Genomic DNA, 23,322 nt, shown 5'->3' on the forward strand with positions numbered 1-23,322 from the left:
GAAATTGGCAGCCATAGAGCCAATCTAATCAGTAGATGGATTTCTTCGTTGTTTGGGAAGTACAGGGTTTTAAAGGACTGAAAATTACATACGAAAAAAGGTCCTTCATTCACCTTTTCTTGATCCATTCACCTGTTGAAGGACACTTAGGTTGTTTTGTACCTTGGCTGTTGTAAATAATGCTGCAGTGACCATTGAGGTATGGGTATCTCTTTGAGATAATAGGTTTTTAAACATATACCCAGAAATGGGACTTCTGGATCATATGATAGTTATATTTTTAGTACCTGAGGGCACCGCCATGCTGTTTTATAATGGCTATACCAGCTTACGTGCCCACAACAGTGCACAGGGTTCCTTCTTCTTGCCACCCCCTCACCCGCATATGTTATTTCTCCTCTTCTTTGTAGCAGCCATCCTACCATGTGAAAGTGGTACCGCTTACTTATGTCACCCTACTAGGGGTATTTCAGGGATTGTTTTAAATGTAATTTTTTCAATAATCACCATGTTTGGTAGATTTCATGTATCCAAAATGAACATATAAATCGCCCTTGAAAGCACTGCATTAGAAGGAAGAATACTAAATGAGATTCCACAAGGCAAAAAGGCAAAAATTACATATTGGGGTGATACAAAAACTATGTTGTAATGTAGGACTACAGTTGTTATTTCTAATGGATACACCCATGTGTCTGGAGTGATTAAAAAGAAAATCAGGCACTGAACCTAATAGAAATACAATATTTCACATTGTATTTGAGTGCTTGATGGATATTTCTGAGTTCACTTCTTTAGGGCTTTTACGCTTGTATTCTAGTGTTAAGGGACTAACTAGGAAGATTAGGATGCATTTTGAACACTGAGGTTACTCTGCCTGTTAATAAACATATTAAAAAAGTTTTTTTAGTTTATAGATAACAGATTTGAAAAGATGTATTAAAACATATTAAAACTATTTGAAGAGGTTTTTTTGAAGACTCCAATAAATTTCTTAGGAGAAATTTATATCAATAACATATGAAACATTACATTTACAAGATAACCTAGGCCCTTCAGTAATTATTGCATTTTTCCAAGTAGTTTTTCCCAGATAGGAAACACAAAGATACCCAGAACCATTACCTAGTATTATTATGAGACACCTATTTAAAGGTACGAATGGAACTTCCAGTGTTTAATTTACATGGCTCTAATTGTTGTAAGTCTTGAGGAAAAACCCAGCCTTGGGCCAGTTTTTATGGGGGTAAATCAATTGTTATAACAGTCAATTAAATCTCTATGAATAATGGATACCCACTTTTATTTATTTATCTATACTTGGACTGTAGAGAACTTGTATCTCAAAGTCAACCAAATAACATGAGACCTGCCTTCTGCAGTCTTAGTCTGTAAATGGTAGATTTCTGTTTGTCTCCTAATTAGATGCATTTCATCCTGTACCATCCTTCCAATCAAACCAACTATCAAAACTACTTTATTTTGTCATATTTGGGGATTCAATATCTGGATGCATATTAGTTACTTTATTTTGGTATTAAAAAATAGTGAGAAGATGTTTTTGCTTTTACTCTGCCAATGTTTGGATTCCTGGATTTACAGGCACAGACCACATCAATAATGTGTAGGCGGAAAATCGTGGCAGGCCAGTAAAACTGTCGAGGAAGATTATATTTAAGACAGGTGCAATAGGAGTCAGGACTATCGCAATGGGGCCCAACTATTGAAAAAAGAGTCTAGACCTTTGCAGTGGGAAAGAGAAGTGGAACTCAGCTCTGCTGAAACAAGGGTTGGGGTGGTTTTTAAATGCTGGGGTGAGCTAGGGGAAAAGTACCAGAGAATGGTAGGTAGAAGAATAATCAGTGTGAACAGGCCATTTGTGCTTTCTAATAGTTGCCTGTAAAGGCTGGGTTCCTCCCCTCCCACAGAGAGAATCAGGAGTGCTGTCTCCTTTGATTACTACACTTCAAAGGGATAACTCCCAGGTCCTTGAGAAAGACATTCCTGGGTTGTAGCAATGGCGCAGTTCAAAGCACTGAGACAAGATTTATAATCGCAAGGCTTCTAAGGTGATGCTTCTAAAGTAATGTTCTAAGAAAAGGTAAGAGAGGAGTCTACCGTCTAGAAGAAACCCCTCACAATTTAAGCTCTTCTCAAGCTGAGGGGAATGTCTTAGGTGCTCTTGGCTGTTAGAAGTACAATTTAGAACTGTTTAGAAACGGATTGTGGGAAATATTACAGAGAGTACAGAAAGAAAAATGCAGTGTTATAAGTAAATGTTAGTTTCCTAGTAAAATTTGATTAAGTAAGTAAAAAAAAAAACTACTGTGAATAGGACAGCAAGGCAGTCAATGAGAATTATAAGTTTGTTAGAATATCTTTTTGAGTTGAGTGCAGTGCCATTATCAGTTGTTCTAGAAAATTTAGGTTTTGAGTCCTTTGTGGGGAGCCCCTGCAGCCAGATTGGTTAGCCTGCCAAATAGAAGTTCAAAGGGAAAAATATAATGCTTGCTACCCGGAGATGTTCTCATTTTTATTAAGGTTAGCTGTATAAAGTTATGGGCTATTTTAATCTAGTATATTGCTAAATTGTAGCAAATGATTTTGATTCAACTTATGGAAATTGCCAAACATTTGCATAATTACTAGATGACAGTGGAAATAAGACAACTTCCTCTCTCTGATTCATTATGCTCTAGTATCCCCAAAATAGAAAATATGTGAATTAAGAGAGGTGTTACCTTGCCACAATCTAGCATTGGCCTCTGAAGGGAAAGACTTCAGACCACCCACAACTCCTATACACCATAACTAGACAAAAATCTCTTCCGATCCACAGGCACTAATTCGATAAAATCCAAAAGCCCCCAGTTTCCAGTGAAGTTGGCTGGGGAAGACTGCCTGCTGATACCTAGGGAGTGTCCTGTCATGGATTCTGTTGACCCATTGCTCATGTCTTTGATATGTTTTGAAGAGCTTCCTCTTTAGATACACGTAGCTGGAGCCTAGTGCCTTTAAAATCTCTCTTTTACTTACATGATTATGTTGATGATACAACATTATTAACCAAGAAATAAGGACCGCAGCATAGCAATGATTTTGTTGGATTATCCCGGTAATTTTGTAAAGTTTATTTTAGCCTCACTTTCAGTTTTCTTCTGCTAAGTGCATTTTTGGAAAATAACAGAAACTGCTTGTCGTGTTAAATGGGAGGCTTCTGAGTTTGAAGCCTGCCACACTGAGCAGCGGCTTTTACAGCTCCATCAGCAAAATCATTGCCTTTGGATGTTTTCCTGTGAGCTCCACGGTGGAGTGCCGGTCTGAGCAGGCAGATGTACAGCCTCTCCCAAATCAGCTGTCAATTTTCTGGGAGATATTTTCTTTCCCCTCAAAGTAAAGAATCCTGTATTTTCCCAGGTTTCCCCTGTTTCATGACAGACATCAAATATATCCCACATCCATGTTGTGATTCTCTTCTTACTGGTATGGACTAGGCTGCTTTCTGATCTTTGCAAGAATTGCAACTCTCATTACTGCTATTGACTAGACTGTTGGGCCAGTTTAGTTCTAGGAATAATACAAGCTTCCAAAATTTTAAAAGAAGTCACTCTAGCACACAAAGCTTTAATTTGGCCACTTTTATCCTGAGTCCATGATCCATCGGCAAACATTATTAAATGGGCATCATGAACGAGAATACCAGGTGAATCAGGCCAGGGCCTACCGTCTAATTCTCCTCCTGTCGTGCAGCATGTTTGATGAGGATCTGGTAAAAGACTAACAAGGCGTAGGAGACTGAATCTCCCAAGCACGCTGTTGGGATTGAACACTAATGCTTGTGCATAGCTAGTCTGATGGCATACTTGCATGGTCTGGGTCTTATGCACATGCAAGAGAGCTGTTGCAATACGCTGGGTGTGCAAATGAGTCCAGTGACTGAAGCCGAGGGTTTTGGTCTTTTTACAGGCCGTCTGCTGCTGTCACAGCATCCACAGCGCCATGGCCTCCAGGGGAACCTGTAATTTCACGATAATGTGAAATACATTATCGATGTGTGGTCTAAACCCAACTTTTGAACTTAAAATTCCAAAAGTAGCACCTTTATTTTCATGACCAAATGAGTAGAAATGCTTTACAAAATTTGGAATCCCCCAAAACAAGACCACAACAATGTTTGGTCACAAGCCTCTTCAGAATGCACAGACTTGATTCAAAGATCAGAGAAGTTATCAGTTATCATGCGATTGCTCCATCAGTTTTTCCGACACTGCAAATGCTGGAATCCAGCGTCTATGATATCTTGCTAGTCACCATAATTATCTATGCTTTTTTTTGTAATAAGGCATTTCATCTGCAAATTGGGTCAACTCTTTGGGAGCCTCAATAACAACAAATGCTCTAAATATTTTACCTCAGTTTAGTAATAACGCTGCTTATCTAGTGAGGTGGTATGCTCTGTGAAGGGTGGATTAGAACAAGGACAAGGCATCAAGTTTGCTTTGCTCCCCAGTTTCTGACTCTACCAGCAAACCATCTATATATTGAATAGTTACAGACCCTTCTGGTGGGATGATAGCTTTCTCTAAACTCTATTTTTGTAAATGACTAGAGAAATATAGAGAGTACTGAAACTCTTGAGAAATTCCTTGCCATAAATATGGGACTCTTTATAAGTAAAAGCAAATGAAAATTTAGACTTGTCCATTAGAGGAACAGCACCCCCCCCCCAAAAAAAAAGCAGAGCATAGGTAAATTGCAGAAAAGCTTTGCAGAGGATGGTATCAAATTTATACTGATCCAGTGTTAGGAGCTACAGGTGTAAATGGGACAATGAATTTATTTTCTTCTTCAAGATCTTGTATAAAGGTCAGCCTTCACATCAAATTTACCTTCTTTACTGAATGTTTAGCAGTATCGGTATTACTGGATGACTGTGCTTTAAAAATTACTCCTCCTTTTTCTAATTCTTCTTACAACTGCTTTTATTTCTTCTAATTGAGTTCTCAACAAAGGGTATTGTTTGACAGGTGGCCATGGCTTATGCTTTTGAAAAGCCATTTCTATTGGTTCTACGTCTCAGATTAAACCAACATTATATATTTTAAGGCCCAAAAGTGATGCATTAAGTTGTTTCTGCTCAAGGCTGCTATTCCAGCAGCATGTGAGGCTGCCCCTCTCTGCTGTATCCTTTTCCTTTCAGTAAGCAAATCAGATGCTTTCCCTCCAGGGAACCCCCCAGACCCTTCATATAGAGTATACAATACGGTAGTCGTGATTGCACAGGAGGTCTTTCCACAATAGGCTTATGTGAGAAGCAAGAGAAAATACCAAACATGTTTCTCATTCACAGGCTTCACCTGGGAACCACAGGAAAAACAAAACAAAATAAAACCCAAGTATAAAGCTTATTCAGAATACCAACATCCAATCAGATGGAAAGTGAGGAATTTCCAGGCAAATTTCAGAATAAGTTGCACCAGTATCTACCAGAAAGGGCAAGGAAATGTTAACTGGAAAGTTATGGAAACACCTGTTTCACCAGTCCCTTCCTCTGAGGTTCTCTTAGTCAGTTGTAAACCACTGGTTAATTACACCCTTTCCCGATTCCCTGTTTCTGCAATTTCTGCATCTTCTGGAATCTCTTCTCTCCAATCCCTATAACAATGTCCCAGCTTCTTGTAATAGTGAAGCTTCTTCCCCTGCTTCTTTTCTAGATTAGCCAGAATGAAGGTTATTTCCTTTAGCAAATAATTTTTAACCGAACAGTAAACACAGCTGTTTTTAACTTCTTTTTCTTCATATTTTTTTAGGTTGTCTCAAAACTGAGTAAATGCTGCTAAGAGTTGAGTAACAGTCTGTCCTTGCCATTCTGCCATCTTTTTTTTTTTTTTCCAAAATTTAAGCTTGGCCAGTCAGCAAGAGAGCCAAGTAAAGGTGGGTAGGACCAGAGGACAATTTTGACCTGTCCCTGGATCCATGCAAGTGAATTTTGAGAATGTCTCAGCAAATTTGCTGATGGAAAATAACGGGTCAGTCACCTCCCTCAGAGTATAACACTGCAGTTTCTCCCAGCTCACCTTTAGAGGAAAGGCTCTGGGCAATCTCTTCCAGTGGCTTCCCAAGCTCTGAGTTCTACAGTTGTGGTGAATAGTTGGCTACTCCTCGATGTGGTGGGTCATCTGGTCCCCAATAGGCTTGTGACATCAAGTGAGCACAGCCTGCTGGTTGCAGAGTTTCACACAACAGTCTGTGCCCATGCACAAGCCTAGGGGTCTGAATTAAGAGTGTTGTGAAGGGCGTCTGCAAACTTCGAGGAACCAGGGAACGCTTTCATGTGACAGGTATCAGCTGGCAGCCATGCTGGGCAGATTCTCAAAGACATTGGTGTCACTGGTGATGAAATAAGAAAGCTGGTTTTCCTCACATGTTAACAAGAAAAACGTGCACTTGTATAGCTTGTTGGCTTTTTGCTCATGTTGGTATATTCATCAACATAAAACTTTTTTAAAGTTTTGCCTTTTTCCAAGTACTTAGGGAAGCTGATTTGCATCATGGTGCCTTCACATTGGGATCGCTCTTTTCCACAAGTTTCTCAACTATTCCCTAAACTTATCCGTTTATAATCTCTGCCTTCGCAGCTACATGATGTATGGAGACAGCAGCCACACTGTGATAGAGAGTGCGCTCAGGGCTAGGATATGAGGTGCACAAGGCAGGTAATTCATTACCAGCTAAAGGACTTGTGTCCTCATCCTTCTTTGAAGAGAAATCCACTAACAAATGGGGCCATATATCTAACAAATCACCACTTTTCTCTTCCCAGGATGTATTTGAGTCTAGAAAGGATAAAGAGGTGTAGGAGGAACAGAAGGAGTATAAATAGCAAAGAAAAGAAGAAAAAGATTGCTGTGAAAGAGAAAGTTCTTTTACTTCTCACATTCCCTCTTCCATTCTTCTCTTTCCTACTGGCTATCCAAATCATGTTTAACTTTCTTCTTAGGACGATGCCCATGCAATAAATACCAGTAATTATTTCCTTAGAATGGGGCCCTCCTAAAACCCTTGAATGTCCTAAAAGGCTGGGTTCTCACGTGTATTCCAAATGTGATGGGAGAGTCGAGCTGTTTAAGAGAGAGAACTGCGAGCAACATTCCTGGCTTCCTGCAGTTTCCCCCCATCAAAAGTAGTTACGATCCTGGTGGTATTTTAGAGCCCGATTTACCCGTGATTACTCAACAGTAATATCTCGACTTTGGAGAGAGGAATTCATCCGGCTAGTATTCCAAAAGAGCAGAGCACTAGAAGAGAGACTTTGTTTAACCCAGGGCCGCTTCCACGACTTTTTGTGGCCACACGACCTTCAGCTGGTCCACATCATTCGAAATGCCATTTGCATCTCATCTGCATCATCACATTGTTGGGGAAACACAATTCAAACTTAAATTGCCTGCCATCCCAGTGAACTTTCTCCACCAAATGCAGAAAATAATGAAACGGTTTAATTATTAAATAAGCATTAAACCTGACTGTGATATGCATCGCAGGCAATCTGTTCAGGAGATTGCTAAGAGAAGTAAACCTCAAGTGTTTATATAGGCAGGCAGATACCGTCCCTCCATTACATACATGCCCATTGTTCTTATCGAAAGAAGAAACACAAGTTCCATTTTTATGACAAACAAGATGTTACATCGCGGAATTCTGTGGCTAAACTTAAATTCCCACAGAAACAGGGAGACAGGGTGACATCCTCCTGCATGGTCACATTTCAAAGAGAGAGTCCCAAGGCTTCCAAGAAAAATATTCATGGCATGCAAAATTGGTAAGACGATCATTTCACTTAAAAGATTCCATCCATTCAAAAGTAACAGATACCATTTATAATTTCAAGTTTTCTAAAGGGAATGCTAAACAAAAGGGGACATATGTCTTTCTAGCATCAGGAAAATTATTATTTTTTAGGTTTATATTTTCTTTTACACCACAAATGAGTAGTGAACTAGGTAGAAACGTGACCGACAGATTGAAAATGAATTAGCAAAGGAACAGTTTAGACTGTATGCATTAGTTATTTATGAACTGACAAAATTACCATGCTAGAGGCTTTGTCTGGTAACATTTCTGACTGAATGGATACAAGAGGAAATAATAAAGAGAAATAACCGAATCTTCACCTGTAAACCTCTTTAATATCTTCTGTGAGGTGGACTGTTGGCATATTTGATATAATGTCTCTAATGCACATGCTACAGTTTCAAGCTCTCATGCCCATTTCATAATGGACTTATTTTATTTTCTGTCATCTCTGACTAGAGTTCTCACTCTTGCCCATAAGTTTGTTTTTCTACTGTAGCTCAAAAGACCAGTATGTATTAACTAACCAATTTGGAAATTAAAAGTTCACATGCCGTAACCTTTAGTTGCAAGGTGCTTTCAAATAAATGGTAGTGTGTGTAGATGTATACATAGAGATACACACATATATTACAAAGGAGAATTATGTGTGTATCTTTTATATTATAGTGATTTGAAATTTTCTTTGTAAGAAATAACTAAATTCTGAAATTTTATAGTATCTCATAGGGTCTTTATATCATAACAATCCCAATTTTCCTCAATCATGCATAATCCCATAATTAAATCATAATATTTAACTGGGTTTCTTTGTCATAGATTCACATAAATTCTGTAACGTTGGGCACTGGCGCTGTAGTTATATTGCTCATGCAGTCCATTGATGATATGTTACAGTTTCAGGGGCTAGCATTTTGCTGCCCTGGTCACTTCAAGGATGTGTTCCTCCATGCTGCCCTCTACTGGTCTAATTATAGTATAGCCTCCATCCAAGAGATGCTCTCAGAGAACCCTTTTTATTATGGAGGGAAACTTTATGTAAAATTCTTTTCATTTTGGTCCCAGTGTTTGTTTTTATTGTCAAATCAGACATTAAAACTGTTTATATACATTGCTGTTGTAAATGAAAATATTACATTCTGATTTACATTATTGGCTTCTTGTGACATGGTTATGATCCATTTCTCCCAAGCTGGATATACTCTGGTAAGCCAATAAAAAACACGGTTCAGAACTGGTTTAAAAAACAAGCTCAGAACAAGATGCTTGTTGGTGATTGGATATGTCATTCAAGATACCCTCATCAAAAGAAGTGAAAGGAAGTCAGAGATAACTGACATGATAATGAACAACAACAACCGAAGAACACTGAATGGTTAACAGTGGTGGAAGGGACATGGGCAAGTTACAAGGTCTGAGAAATCTTACAAAGTTCTTAAATGAAAAGCCTATGAAAAAGAAGTTTCTAATACTTTGCCCACATAATAATCAAACATTATTTCTGATATCAGCTGAGAGTGGGTCATTCCTGAACCTCCTTATCTCCTTATACAACCAAGTTAGTTCTCTAACTCATGCCTCCTCCTTTTTTAAAAACTGTGACTCTTTCAAACAGGAAATGTATTTGTGTTCCCTCATCTTAAGTGGATCATAGTATTTCTAAGAGTAGTGACCAGAAAAGGACTTATTTGAGCATGAAAACTGGGAAACTATTTAATACATGTTCTCTTAACCTTCTATGTTAAGTCCCTATTCATACTAATGATAGCTACCATTTTGAAGGATCCTCAAAGTTTTGAGAACTACATCAAGGACTTGCTGTTACTATGTATTTCAAAATGATCAAATAGCCATCTTCCAGCTAAAGTCAAAAACTCAGGGATGATAACTAACCTATCCAAAGTTCCACAGGAGGTAGGGTAGTGGACAGGCCACTCAAATCTAGTTGGTCCACCTTGAAAGCAAGCCTGCATGCTACCTTCCATCACTTGGCACTGCCTTTTCCCAAAAGGTGAGTGATGGCAACGGACAGTGGACTCCAAAGGAAGCATACACCGGCTACTATGTACTATTTTTGGCTCCAAGGGTTTCTCAGAGCAGCAAGTTTTCCTGGACTTTAGCTATCTGTTAACTGAAAAAATTATGTCTGGATGATTTTTTGACAGCCCATCAGTAATTCTGGCATCTTTATACCAGCAGAACATCCTTGTAATCAAACTATTACTAAGAATAAAAGGCATTTAAAAATGAGTAAAAAGGGTGGGAGGCAGGGATGGGTGGGGGTGCTGAGTGGAGGGGAGATAATGGAGACAACTGTACTAGAACAACAATAAAAAAATGAGTCAAAAGATATAAATACATTCATCTGGAATTTAACCAAAATTAAGTTTGCTCTAACTTCTCTAGCAAAAATATTCAAAGGATTAGACACATCAAACTTCACACACACACACACACACAAATCACCAAACACAACATTCAAAAGAATTCACTAACAACTAAGTAATAAATCGCCCTACAAACACAACTACCAATCAATTTGATGTTTAACAAACATTTTAATTCATAAGGCCCCCACCCTTTGTTTTTCTTGTACTGTTTTTGACTGTTGGGTCTGTAACACAGAGGGCTAGTTGTAGTGCTAATCAGTTGATTTCCTGGGGTCAGTGCTGAGACACCAAGGAGGGTCCCACCTCTGGCCTCTCTCTAGTGGTGACTAGTGCTTTGGTTTGCTGCTGTGCTCTAACTTAGTGTCTACTCACTGGGCCCGAGTTGTGACTTTCTGAGCCTGGGGTAGTTGGCTATGGGGCAATGCTAAAACAATTGGTGAACTAGACTTGCCCAAAGTTGTTAAAACTAACTTTCTGTCCATCTGGTTTGAGAGTCTGATTGCCAAGTTCAAGATCAGATGTCTATCAAACTTTGTTTAAAATAGTCTGATGGGCAGATATAGTCACAGGAGTCTTAGCCCCAAGTTTTTGAAGGTCACTTGGAAATGCAGGTTTCACTGTGGTATTAGAATCTGCTTTAGTAACTGTGGAATTCACTGCAAGGTGGTTAGGGTGGTTACTCTACACTGCGATAGGTTCCAGGGAAATGGGCGTGGCTGTAGAGTCACCAGTAGAATTTATGTTTACAATTTCTTCCAGTTCTGTCTCCATGAGAACTAGGGGTGAAACAGTAACGACCTCAATACTATCATCATCTACTAAAGTTAAACCAGTGGATGCAAACTCTTCACCTCAGCTGGCATCACCTCCAGGATCCTTCTGCTAGAAAGTTGGTCAGGCCCTTGCTTGAATGACAATTCCGTAGAATCAGGCTTAAAGGAGCGTTATTTACCTCCCCCCCCCCCCCACCCGCAGACAAATCGCCATCTCTGTATACAGCTTGATATATGAACTTTAAGCTTTATTTCCCCACCGCCAGCCACGGCCACTCGCACTCCGCTTGGTGCTACCGTTGCATGGCTCAGTCCTGCCTACTTCCCGTTACCTCCAGGCCATCCGGCCGCTTGGCTGGTGGGCTTCGTGAAGAAAACGGACACGCAGGAAGTTACCATACAAATGGGGCGTAGGAAGAACGAACTAGGTGGCTGGCAGCAGGGGAAGGAGGAGCCGGTACAAAATGACAGAGCAGCAGAAACAATTCCTAGAAACCCAAGGTCTACAGACCCTGCGGCTCAGACCACGCATTTTTGTGCTGTCAGCAGCCGAGGGAGCCCTTCCTCCAGACCGCCAGGAGGGGGCGCTGCCTGGTGACAGCCACCTGCCCCTGTGCGGATGGGGAAGGGCTGTCAAGTTGTAGTGTAGTTTTTCAGCTCTCCTCGTGGTTACAATAATAAAGTAGGTAAACACTTAGGGTAATCTCTTATTTTTTAAATCTGTATTTTTAAAATATAATTTAGAATTCTCTAGCTATATGAATATTTCACTCATCAGGGAATCCATTTTTTTTCTCTCTTTCTAATCTTGATAGCCCTTTCCCCCCAAGATCTTATTTACTTATTTGCTGACACCCTTTATGTGACCATTGGCTTTGTTTCAAGTATGTGACTACAGCATTTTTAATGACAGAGGAAACATGAAGTAATTTTCCTTGTTAGGGTCATAACATTGAACATTACTGAATAAGATTATTAATGCATAGATTTAGTGATGCTATATGAAATTAACAGCATGGCTTTTTAAATAAAAATATTTGCAGTAAAACATACGTGACATAGCTAGCCTAACATCAGTATTGCAAAGGATTATATTGCATTACTTGACATTTTATTGTTTTTCACAGTGCTTAAATATTTTTTTACAATATTTCTTTAGAACAGGGTTCTATGAAACTTGAGAGGTTAAAATGTAGTGCGTCCCTAGTGTTGTTGTTTTAAGCTTAAAGATTTTTATAGATCCTTCTTTTCTTTTCAGCTCAAAAAATATGCAATTCTCTGATGATCTAAAATTTAATATGTTGCCTCAGAAATATGAAAGATCTAAGCTAGTTAAACATGTTAAGTGGTACTTATTTATAATAAACATGATCATTAAATTGTGTTGTTTGTTCTGTTATATCAGTGCATAGTCTCGTAAATTTATCTGACAGTTGCTTTTTTCTCACCAGGAATGTATTGAGAAGCATGTCTTTCTCATAATTTGCCTACAGAGAGTGTTTCAATAATCTATTTCACTCTTCTTTGACCATCTCTCTCTAGGCTGACTGGAAGCTTTGTGCCAGACTTGATAGTGAGCATGAGTAGCCAAATGTGGCTGCACCTTCAAACAGATGAAAGTGTCGGATCTGTTGGCTTCAAGGTTAACTACAAAGGTAATGATGAATTGCTGCTATGGGAAATATGTTATCTTAACACTACCAGAGAATACTTCTAAATTCTAGTTTAATTGCATCTACAAAACAAGTTTTCCAGAATACAAGCAAGGGCACATTTAAAAAATGCTTTCCTTTTTAAGTTACCTACAAATGTGTATTTCACTTTTCTTTACACCAAATAGTTTTATTTGAATGTGTCTATTTTGCATATGTCACATCTCCCCAGCCCACAATACTAGCCCCCCACTCTAGTCACTCCAGACTCCTCGCCTTTCCCAGAATAGGCAATGCAGTTTCTCACACCTCATATGGTTTCCCTGGCCAAAATATATATATTTATATATGAATATATATATATATTCATATATAAATATATATATATTTATATATAAATATATATATATATTCATATATAAATATATATATTTATATATATATATATTTATGTTTATACTACTTATTAAAGTCTTAAATAGAAAGTAAAGGGCTTAATTTCTCAAAGAATTTTGGGTACTTTTTTGTAATCTTTTACTGAGTCTCTCAGATCAAATACATTGACTTAGTGTTTAGATTGTTAACTCCTATGTAACTCATAGACCACAAATGTGTGGGATTGTACGGCCCATCCCAGTGCTGGTAGTGACAGAATGATGATTAATTACATGTGTATAACCGAATCTTCTGTTCCAGTTCCATGTATAAGAGATAGATGCAAGCATTGCGAAATCATGAATACCTTTGACACATGGTGAACCTTGGTTAAAGTTAGAAACAATGGATAAATATATATACAACATGCATATTAGAAATGTTAATCTGGAATTATGACTGAAGAAATATGTAAATGTTGATAAATTCCATTAAAATCCAAAAGGACTTAAAGGAATGAAAATGTAAAAGAGCTCATCAGAACATTATGTTGCTTGAATTTATTATTTCTATTGTAAAAATTATTATTCTCTAGCTTATCAATTAAACAATGGCTATACGAAATTCTCTCACTTGCATAATAATAATTTTTACTCAGAGTTTCCTTATTCAAGCATTGGCTTGTCGCGCCTTTGTCTCCGGACACATGGAAATGAATGCTTGATGTCGAGGAGACCAGACATATGCAATCTGTGTGTTTAACTTGGGACTAAATTCAGCACTATATTCATTTGAATAGTTCATAAAGTCTATATAAATGTCAGTTTTTAAAAAAATAAAAAGGTTAGCCTGATTATAATTTAAAATATATTTCTCTTTCCTTTAAAATCCACATCTATCCTCGGTACATGAAATAATGTTACAGAATTTAAAGAGTGGTCAGTTTAAGTGGAAAGTATCTACATGTTGATTTTTCTTTTTTTTTTTTTTTTCTTATTTGTTTCCCCTCTAAATGGTTAATTGAACCTGGCATCCTTATATTCCTCTTGATCTTATTATTTCCTTTGCCCTGTGAAGGTTACCTGTCAGAAAACCTAGAGTCATTTAAACCATAGAAACTGTATTAATCACGAATGGCGGTGCTTCAACAGAGAGCACAGTTATTAAAGCTCGTGAGCAGGTTGCAGCAGCGGGAGAGTGTTCTCTTGATATTTACAAAGCTCTTCACTCCTCTGGAGTTGAAGAGCCAAAAGTACTGTTGTAAAATAGCACAAAAATTAGCATTATTTTGTTTTCTTTCTGTCAGTGTTCAACAAGGCTAACTCAGAAAAATATTTCCTAAGGATCTGTGTATGCGCCAACTACAGAATGAGTTATTGAATATAGAAGAAACAGCCAGATATTGTCTCTCTCAGAAAGATCATAATATCGTGACTGAGAAAACTGTACCCAACTATTCATACACAAATGTCCACAAAGATGAGATAGTTGAAACTAATCCGGGGGATTCTTAGTGCACAATGCCCTGCTTCTCCCTGCCTTCATTGTGCTCATTCCCATCTAACCTCCACACTGCTGATGGCAATCTCCCAGCAGCAAAGAGGTAATATTACAATTTTACTCCATTTCCGTAAGTTTCCATTGTCTATAGAGTGAGAGTCAGAAACCTCCCTGCATCTTGTCTTTCACTTTCTTCACACTGCTTTTGTCTTCCTCCGTACAATTGATTTTTTTTATCAAATTATTCATAATTTTCTGAGCCCGGCAAGTTGTTTCACACTTCTCCTCTGGACACTCAGTAAATTCTGCCTGAATCCCTATTCTAATTTTAATTCAACAGCACATTGCTCATCCTTCAAAGTAAAGCTCAAATAGGTTTTCTTGTCTGAAGTTTTCCATAATCCCACTTATTACAAAAGAGCACTTCTGTTTTATAAAACCTTCCCTTATAGATGAGGGGGGACCCCAAATTTGAATTTATTAAAAATTAGTGTATTTATTCCTATATGTTTAAACTTCAGTCACCTTCAAAGCACTCTCCATTTGATGCAATACACTTACTCTGAGACCTTCTTCCCACTGCTCAAAACAGTTTTTGAACTCGTTGATTTTAACGCATTCTAGTGCTTCTGCCATTTTGTCGTCATTGTTGTTTCACCTCTTCCACACCCACAAAACGTTTCTCTCTGAGGACTTTTTTCATCCAGGGAAACAAAAAGAAAGTCCCTCAGGCTAAGATCCGGCAAACAAGGAGGGTAGAGCATGGGGGTCATGTGGTTTTTGGTCAGACACTGCTGGACACTCAGTGTGGTGTGGGCAGGTGTACTTGTAAAGCACCTCTCGTGAAATGGGCAAACTTGTCGAGTGGTCAAGAAAAAACTCACTGAAGCCAAACATAGCCTCTCACAACAATGCCAGCTGGTCCACTGCTACAGATGGGTCCCTAGAACACTCACCCACACTCCAGAAGAAAATTTCATTTTATTGGGTCCCCCCTCATACATTACATAACCCATAACTAGATGGCAATATGTCATGTTCATCTTTATTGTTCCAATAGCAACCCCTTTTTTGTCATTGTTGGTGATTCAATGGCTGTTCAATAAAGCTGAATAAATGATTTAACCTAAATCATATAATGTAAGATAGGGTAAGATATGTCCTCAAAAGTTTGTTTATAATAATTTTTTTTCTGCAATGAAAATCTCATTTTTACACTCTCCATAATTTAAAAGCTGAGCTCAAAGTTAAAGCAGCATTCATTTTGAGAAGTTTCAAATTTTGATGTGCAGATAGCTTCAGCAACTTTGCCTGCTAAAAATAAATTTCATAATTATCATGCTCTCTGTTAAGTAGTGTGTTGGTTCTAAATGGAACACCTGCTAAAATAACTTTCCAGTTCTGATCCAAAGATAACTTCATTTTTTTTTGTCACCTGTAGATTTTGTTGACATAGCTTTGAATGTAGCTTTCCTGTAAATTGAACATGTTTTATTATATAGATTCTTTTTTAAATTAAAAATGTAAAGGTAGTGACTAAATTATATAACTTAGATTTTGTTTTTTATAATATATTAGGATTTTATTTATTCTTATTGAGGGAGAAGGGAGACAGAGGGGAGAGAAACATCTATGTGAAACAGAAACACCTATCGGTTGCCTCTTGCATATGCCCCAACCGGGGACCGAACCCTCAACCCATGCATGTGCCCTGACCAGGAGTTGAACCCACGGCCTTTTGCGTTGCAGGATGATGCCCAACCAACTTAGCCACACCAGTCAGGGCGTTATTTTTTTTACAATGCATTTTAATTCTTAAATAGGGTTTTTGCAAATTGCCTAAGACAGTGTCTGTTTGTTTTTTTCAATTAAATTTATTGGGGCAGCATTGGTTAATAAAGTCATACAGGCTTCGAGCATACAATTCTATGCTGCAGCATCTGTACATTGCATTGTGTGCCCGCCACCAGAGTCACATCTGTCACCATATATTTGACTCTCCTTTTGCTTTACTAACTCCCTACACCCCTTCCCTCTGGTACCCCCCCGGTGCCATGCATAGTTATGACAATATCATTAACCATATTCCCTGTGCTGTACTTTACACCCCTGTGACTACTGTGTAGTTGCCAGTTTGCACTTCTTTACCCTTCACCTTTTTCGACTGAGCCCTAGAATTTCTCTTTATGCTAGTTTCATAAAAGTTGGGTTTTAGGGTTATTGCAGTTTCAAACAATGGCTGAGGAAGTAATTCAATGCTCTGGAATAGTTTGAATAGTATAAACGTTACATGTCTTTGAGAGTAAGAGAGACCTTACCTATAAAACCATTTACATCATTAAATGTAAATACTTAGCAAATTTTATTTTTTCCCCAATGGCTATCATTCTCTTCAAAACTCTTCTTGGATTAATGTTGGTCATTCAATTTTGTTACAGAATGTCCTAGGCTATAGTAATAATTTCCAAATATATTGACACATATATTTATTTTTATAAAAATCACGTTCTCAAAAAATTAATAAAGATATCTTTCCAAATGTTATAGTACATATTCATTTCAAGGACTAATTTTTTTTTATCTCTTCATCTGCACCTGCTTTTTTGCCTACTCAGAAATCATTCGACTCTCTTTGAGTAACTGTTCTCAGCTTTGGTGAGCCTGATCTCTTCTAATTCAGTACAGCTTGTAGGTTTGGGTTAGACAAATCAAAACTCCCTTGATACACTTGTCATTTCAGGAGGGGCAATTGATATAGATTCTGGGTGGAAGCAAATCTTTTTTCCGAGCTTGTAAACTCTTAAATGCCATTTAACTTGGTGCCAAAAAAAAGGCCAACTTTTGTTATCTTGTGTCAGAAAGTTGCCAGCAGAGACAAGGCAGAACCAAAGGATGGAAGAATGAAAGACAGTATTGTGGACATAATTGAAAGTCCTAAATGCCTACAGGGAACCTAAATACCTTGGTTTTCCAGTTGTGTGAGGTTATAAACTTATCCTTGTGTAAGCCATGGGGGATTCTACTTCTGTCACTTATAACTAAACAAATCCTGATGAACACACTTGTCATCTGTTTGTTGCTGAATTCTTTCAACATGTAAAAAAGTGGACATCTATATTTCAGTTTAATTCATTCGAAAACATTTATTTCTTTATTTTTAGTACGCGTTGGTCCTGGCTGGGTAGATCAGTTGGTTAGAGCATTGCCCCTATAATGCGAGGTTGGGAGTTTGATCCTCAGTCAGGGCACGTGCAGGAATCAAACAGGAACAAATAGATCAATAGCACAGAACAGAGAGACGAGAAACAAACCCACAAGAATGTAATCTACTAAACTGTGCAGAGTTACACAGGCGATACAGTGGAGCGAAGATAGACTTTTTAACAAGTGTTGCTGGAACAACTGACATCCACATCCATAAAATAATTCAAGACAGGCTGTACACCCCTCACAAAAATTAACTCAAGATGGGCCATAGGCCTAAATCTATAATGCAGAACTACACAGCTATAATCATTGGCCAAATGTATAATGTAGAACTATGCAACTCCTGCTAGAAGGTAATATGGGAAAAATCCTGGATGACTTTGAGTATTTTAATGAATGTTTAGATATAACACCAAGGGCACAATCCATGAAAGAAGAAACTGATAAGCTGAACTTCATTAAAATGAAAATCTGCTTTGCAAAAGATAATGTAAAGAGAATGAGCGGATAAGCTACAGAATGGTAGAAAATATTTACAAAACATATACCTGATAATGGACTGTTATTCAAAATGTACAAAGACTTCTTAAAGTTCAGTAAGTAAATGACCAAATCAAATTTAAAAAATGGGGAAAAGACATGAACAGACAGCTCACCAGAAGAGATATATATGGCAAGTAAACGTATGAAAAGGTGTTTAACATCATGCGCCATTAACGAACTACAAATTAAAACAATGAGACACTATTACACACCTATGACAGAGGCCAGAATCCCAAACATGCACAACACCAAGTGTTGATGAGGGTGTGAAACAGCAGAAATCCATTCACTTAACACTGGTGGGAAGAGTCACTTTGGAAGACAACTGGCAGTTTTTTACAAAACTACATAGATTCTAACTGTATGATCCAGCAATTACACTTCTTAGTTCTCTCCCAAATAATTGAAAATGTATAGCCACACAAATCCTGCACATATATATATACAGTAGCTTTATTCGTAATTATCAAAACTTGTAGCAACCAAGATGTCCTCCAGTAGTTGAACAGATAAATCAACTGTGGTCCAGCCCTGGCTGGTGTAGCTCAGTGGATTGAGTGTGGGCTTGTGAACCAAAGGGTTGTCGGTTTGATTCCCAGTCAGGGCACCTGCCTGGGTTGCAGGCCAGGTCCCCAGTAGGGGGCGCATGAGAGGTAACCACACATTGATGTTTCTCTCCCTCTCTTTCTCCTTCTCTTCACCTCTCTCTAAAAATAAATAAATAAATTCTTAAAACAATAAACTCTGGTCCATCCAGATAATGGAATATTATTTAGTGCTAAAAAGAAACAAGCTATCAAACCATGAAAACACCTGGAAGAAATTTAAATGTGTATTACTAAGTGAATGAAGATAATGTGATAAAGCTGCATACAGTATTCCAAGTATGTGACATTCTGGGAAAGAAGGAGCTATGAAGACAGTAAAAAGATCACTCGTTGCCAGGAATTAAGGAGTGAGGGAGGGATTATTAGGTAAAGCAAGAGGATTTTTAGGGCAGTAAATCTATTCTGTATACTACAGTGGTGAGTACATGCCATCATGCAATTGTCAGAACCCACAGAACATACAACATGAAGAGTGAGCCCTAATGTAAACTGAAGACTCTGGGGGCCGATGTGTCGATGTAGATACATCGATTGTAACAACCGTGCCACTCTGGTGCAGGATGTCAAGATGGAGGGAGGCTGTGTATGCCTGTGAAAGGAGCATCTGGGGACTCTGTATTTTCTACTCAATTTTGCTATCTAAAATTTCTCTTAAAAACAAGTTTATTGATTAAAAATAAAATTTACAAAACAAAACTTAATACTGTTCCTGAAGATGTTACGAATATTTGTAAAATGATAGTATTTTATATTAATAGAAGTATACCATTTGAAAGCTTCAGGTTATTGCTCACATTGATCTGTTAACATAGTTTTCTGGCTGAGTCTACTACTCAGTTCCCATGGCGTATTTCCAGGCTAGGAAAAAAGAAAAAGAAAAACAACTTGGTGAGGGCATCAGTCGGCAGCCTATTCTGGCCAGTACCCTAAACTGTCATTCATGTTGATTGCAGCTTTCACTGCATTTCAGACTACATTAAGTTTATTTCAGAGAAGTAACTTTGACTCAAATTGTCTTGCAAAACACCACTCAAAATAATAATAATGCTATTTTCTGCTTGATATATCCCTGGTGGTAATAAGGATATAGAAACATTCTATTTATCTTAATTCAATTGTGAAACTCAGTATGGTAGTCACCAAGTCGGGGCACATTCAAAGCAATTGCTAACGTAGAAGAAAATCTATTTTTTTCTGTTACTTTAAATAATACTACCCACTTAGGTTCAAAGATCTTTTTATAAATACCTTGGTTAATTCTTTTTGAAATAATCATATTGTCAGTATATGCCGGCAATTGTTATGGTCCATAAACATCATTAGCAGGCAACATTTATTAAGCACCCTCTGTATATAAAGCTGTTAGATATATTAGATGGACATTCTGAAGTGGATGAAGTGACTCATACAAATAATAAAAATATAACAACACATACAGGGTAACATACAATATAAAACAGAGAATTGCATTGACAGCCAATATCTGTTTATATTAAGAGCGATTATTTTCTGTTCATGGTTTGTGTGCTGTGAAATTATGCAGGAAGGGAAATCTCATCTTGCTTCTACCTAAGCAAAGAATCTGACAAAGCCTGGGAAAGTTTTGTGAATTTTTACACATATTTAAGAAGGTGTTACATGATCATGATATTTGCATGTCTTTTATTTTGTGACACTGCATCTTCAAGTTGTGGTCAGAAAGGATGTATAACCGTTGGGAAATCTGATACTTTAAGCTTAAAAGAAGGAAATGAAAATGGCAAAATTAAATACCAATACATGTGCAAAGGCCATTTACATGCTAAATCATCAGATCTGGAGCCATAGTTGTGTCTAGGGTCCTTTCCCAAAATAAGTTGTAAGAGCAAAAAAAAAGGAAGATGAGCTTAATCAATGTACATTCCTATCATCAGTTTTTACACCAGTGAAACAACTAAAAATCCTTACCCAAGGGGGTATTTCTCAAACAACCAAGATTCAGAAGTGGAAAACAAAGGCTTCTGAAGGAAGTGTAATGAAACAATATAATCTTCATGGCTGTAAGACTGAAGCATAATTTTTGAAAACTTATTTAAATGTTCATTAACATTCAGGGATATACAATAGGGTTTTTGGTCAGACTCACACTACTTCAAATCCATTGTTCACAATGTGTTTTAAGGCAATTCTCCCATCACCTACAGAAGACAGGGCAAGAAGGTCCAACAAAATGGAAAGTTTCAAGACACTGTGAAAACAAACCTTTCACAGTGAGATATGGAAAGCTAGGTATACTATTTGGATACCAACACACCAAAAGAAAAAAAAAGAAATTATGTCTTTCTGAACAATTCGAATTCCTATCACCTAAATCTTAGCTAATTATAAAGTTTATATTTATAAGTTGATGGTTTATTTATTTGGGGGTGGGGAAAAGTATGGAGACAATAAAAAACTAGAAAAATATGAATCAATAAAGGAGAAAAATGTAACGATCATAAAAGAATAGTCCCATTGGGTTAGGACCCTACTTTATTATGTCTAATGTTCTCACTTTGACGGTGTAAATTAGCAGGACATCATCATCGAGGAAACTCAATTGGTGCTGCTGTTATGTCTCTCATATTTTAAATCATTTTCAATTACAGTGGGTGGACAATATTATATTAGTTTCAGGTGTACACCCAGTGACTAGACATTCATATAACTTACGAAGTATTCACCCTGATACATCTAGTTTAAGTGAGGAGCCAATTCAAAACTGGAAATCAGGCTCTATGACTCTCAAAGGTAAGCTGACCTCTGAAATCTGCTCTCTCCATGTGTGGCTTACTTAGAACTGTCTGTAAGAGATGGTACCTAACATTGTTTAGACACCTATTATACACCAAACATCGTGCTAGAAGTTGTAAATATCTGATCTCATTTAATCTTCACGTGTGCATGCAATTTCAGTCTGCCAGTGCCACATTTATGTAACCACGTAACTTGAAGACCCACTCAATTTTGAATACTCATACATGTATTCTGCTTGCTTCCAACTAGTCTATAATGGGTAAAAAAATCTATGTAAGTATTTAAATATATTTATTCAAAATATTTAAATAAGATTTAAATATAAAAGAACAATTGGTTTCCATTTATCTTAGAAAAACCTAATTTATAAATCATTCTTAATATACAAGTAAAAAGTAAGGGATTCAAAAAGATGAATGCTTAATACAGTGATACTTCAAATTATAACTCATATCATTCATTCATGCATCACACAAATAACATGTATGCACCTACACTGTGAGGTTTTGTGGACATGAGCTCTTCTTTTAAGGCAATCCCTGCCTTTTCAGGCAAGAGGTGGCCGTAGACATAAATAAAAGTACCTTGTTGTGCATGCAATAATAGAAGCTTGGACTAGTTGCAATGGTAGCATAGAGAGAGTAATTAATTTGACAGGGGACAAAGCATCAGGGCAGGCTCCAGACAGGAGATATCACGTCAGCAATGGCGGAGATGGAAGGGGTGGATCCAGGACAGTTTGTAAAGCACAAATCTGTGGTCAGATGGGCAAAGATATAGAATGATGAAAGGCCTGGTCCAAAGGAGTCAACTAGAAGTAGCTAATATTTCTGAAGCTTAATGGTGAGAAGGAAGGAACAGCAACAGAGGAGCCTGGAATGTGGCTTTAGGACTTGGAAGTCTACGAAGGGATTTAAGCAGTGTATAGTAACCTGTGACTCTATTTGGATAGTATTGTTTGGAATTTTTTATAAAAGTGGAATTAAAGGGGAAAAAAGTGAACTAAGAATCTATTTTAATCATCCACAAAGGAGATGTGCCCAAACCCAAGATATAATGGCAGTGGAGGTTATAAGAAGACAATAGAATCTGGAGACAAAATTGGCAGGTGTGAGAATGCAAACAGATGTGTAAGAGTTGTGTGGAGTAAAGTACAGGGATAACCAAAGACTGTGCCCAGCTTTTCTGCTTGAGTGACTAGGTGAACCCATTACGTTAAGGAAATATGATATTGGGAAGAAAAATCAAATGTGAAAGTAGAAGAATAAAATAGATTTAGGCTTGTTGTATATAATTTCACTGTGAGACTTCAAATTGGCTGTCAATATGCAACTGAATTCAAGAAATAGATCGGGGTTCTTTACTTGGGACCTGGTTACATAGCATGGGAAGATTTGAGGAACAAGTAGTTACTACCAGCTACAATGTAGTGTTTATAATGCATGTTAGTATGTTACAGAATGAACTCCACAATCCAGGGATGTGTTACACATCTGAAATAGAAATGTTGATAGATATGGTGGTAGTTAGGTGACTGGAAACTCAGCAGTGCACCAAAGTGTCTCTGGGAAAATTGTTAGACATAGTATCGTGGACATAGACAGAGAGTAGTCATGAGTAGGAATAGACATGATGTCAGATGTCA

General features: G+C 37.6%; 1 protein-coding gene across 2 annotated transcripts in view; it reads left to right on the top strand.

Moving 5' to 3' along the window:
- CSMD3 (CUB and Sushi multiple domains 3) overlaps positions 1–23,322 on the top strand; it is an 885,055-nt gene that overhangs the window by 449,200 nt on the left and 412,533 nt on the right. For both annotated transcript variants that reach the window (XM_024572155.3, XM_045181698.2), the window contains one exon: positions 12,560–12,672. In XM_024572155.3, the coding sequence (XP_024427923.2) occupies positions 12,560–12,672 (113 nt within the window). The remainder of the gene's footprint in view (positions 1–12,559; positions 12,673–23,322) is intronic.

This window comes from Desmodus rotundus, chromosome 8, assembly GCF_022682495.2.
Source record: "Desmodus rotundus isolate HL8 chromosome 8, HLdesRot8A.1, whole genome shotgun sequence".
In the NCBI taxonomy this organism is placed as follows: Eukaryota; Metazoa; Chordata; class Mammalia; order Chiroptera; family Phyllostomidae; genus Desmodus; species Desmodus rotundus.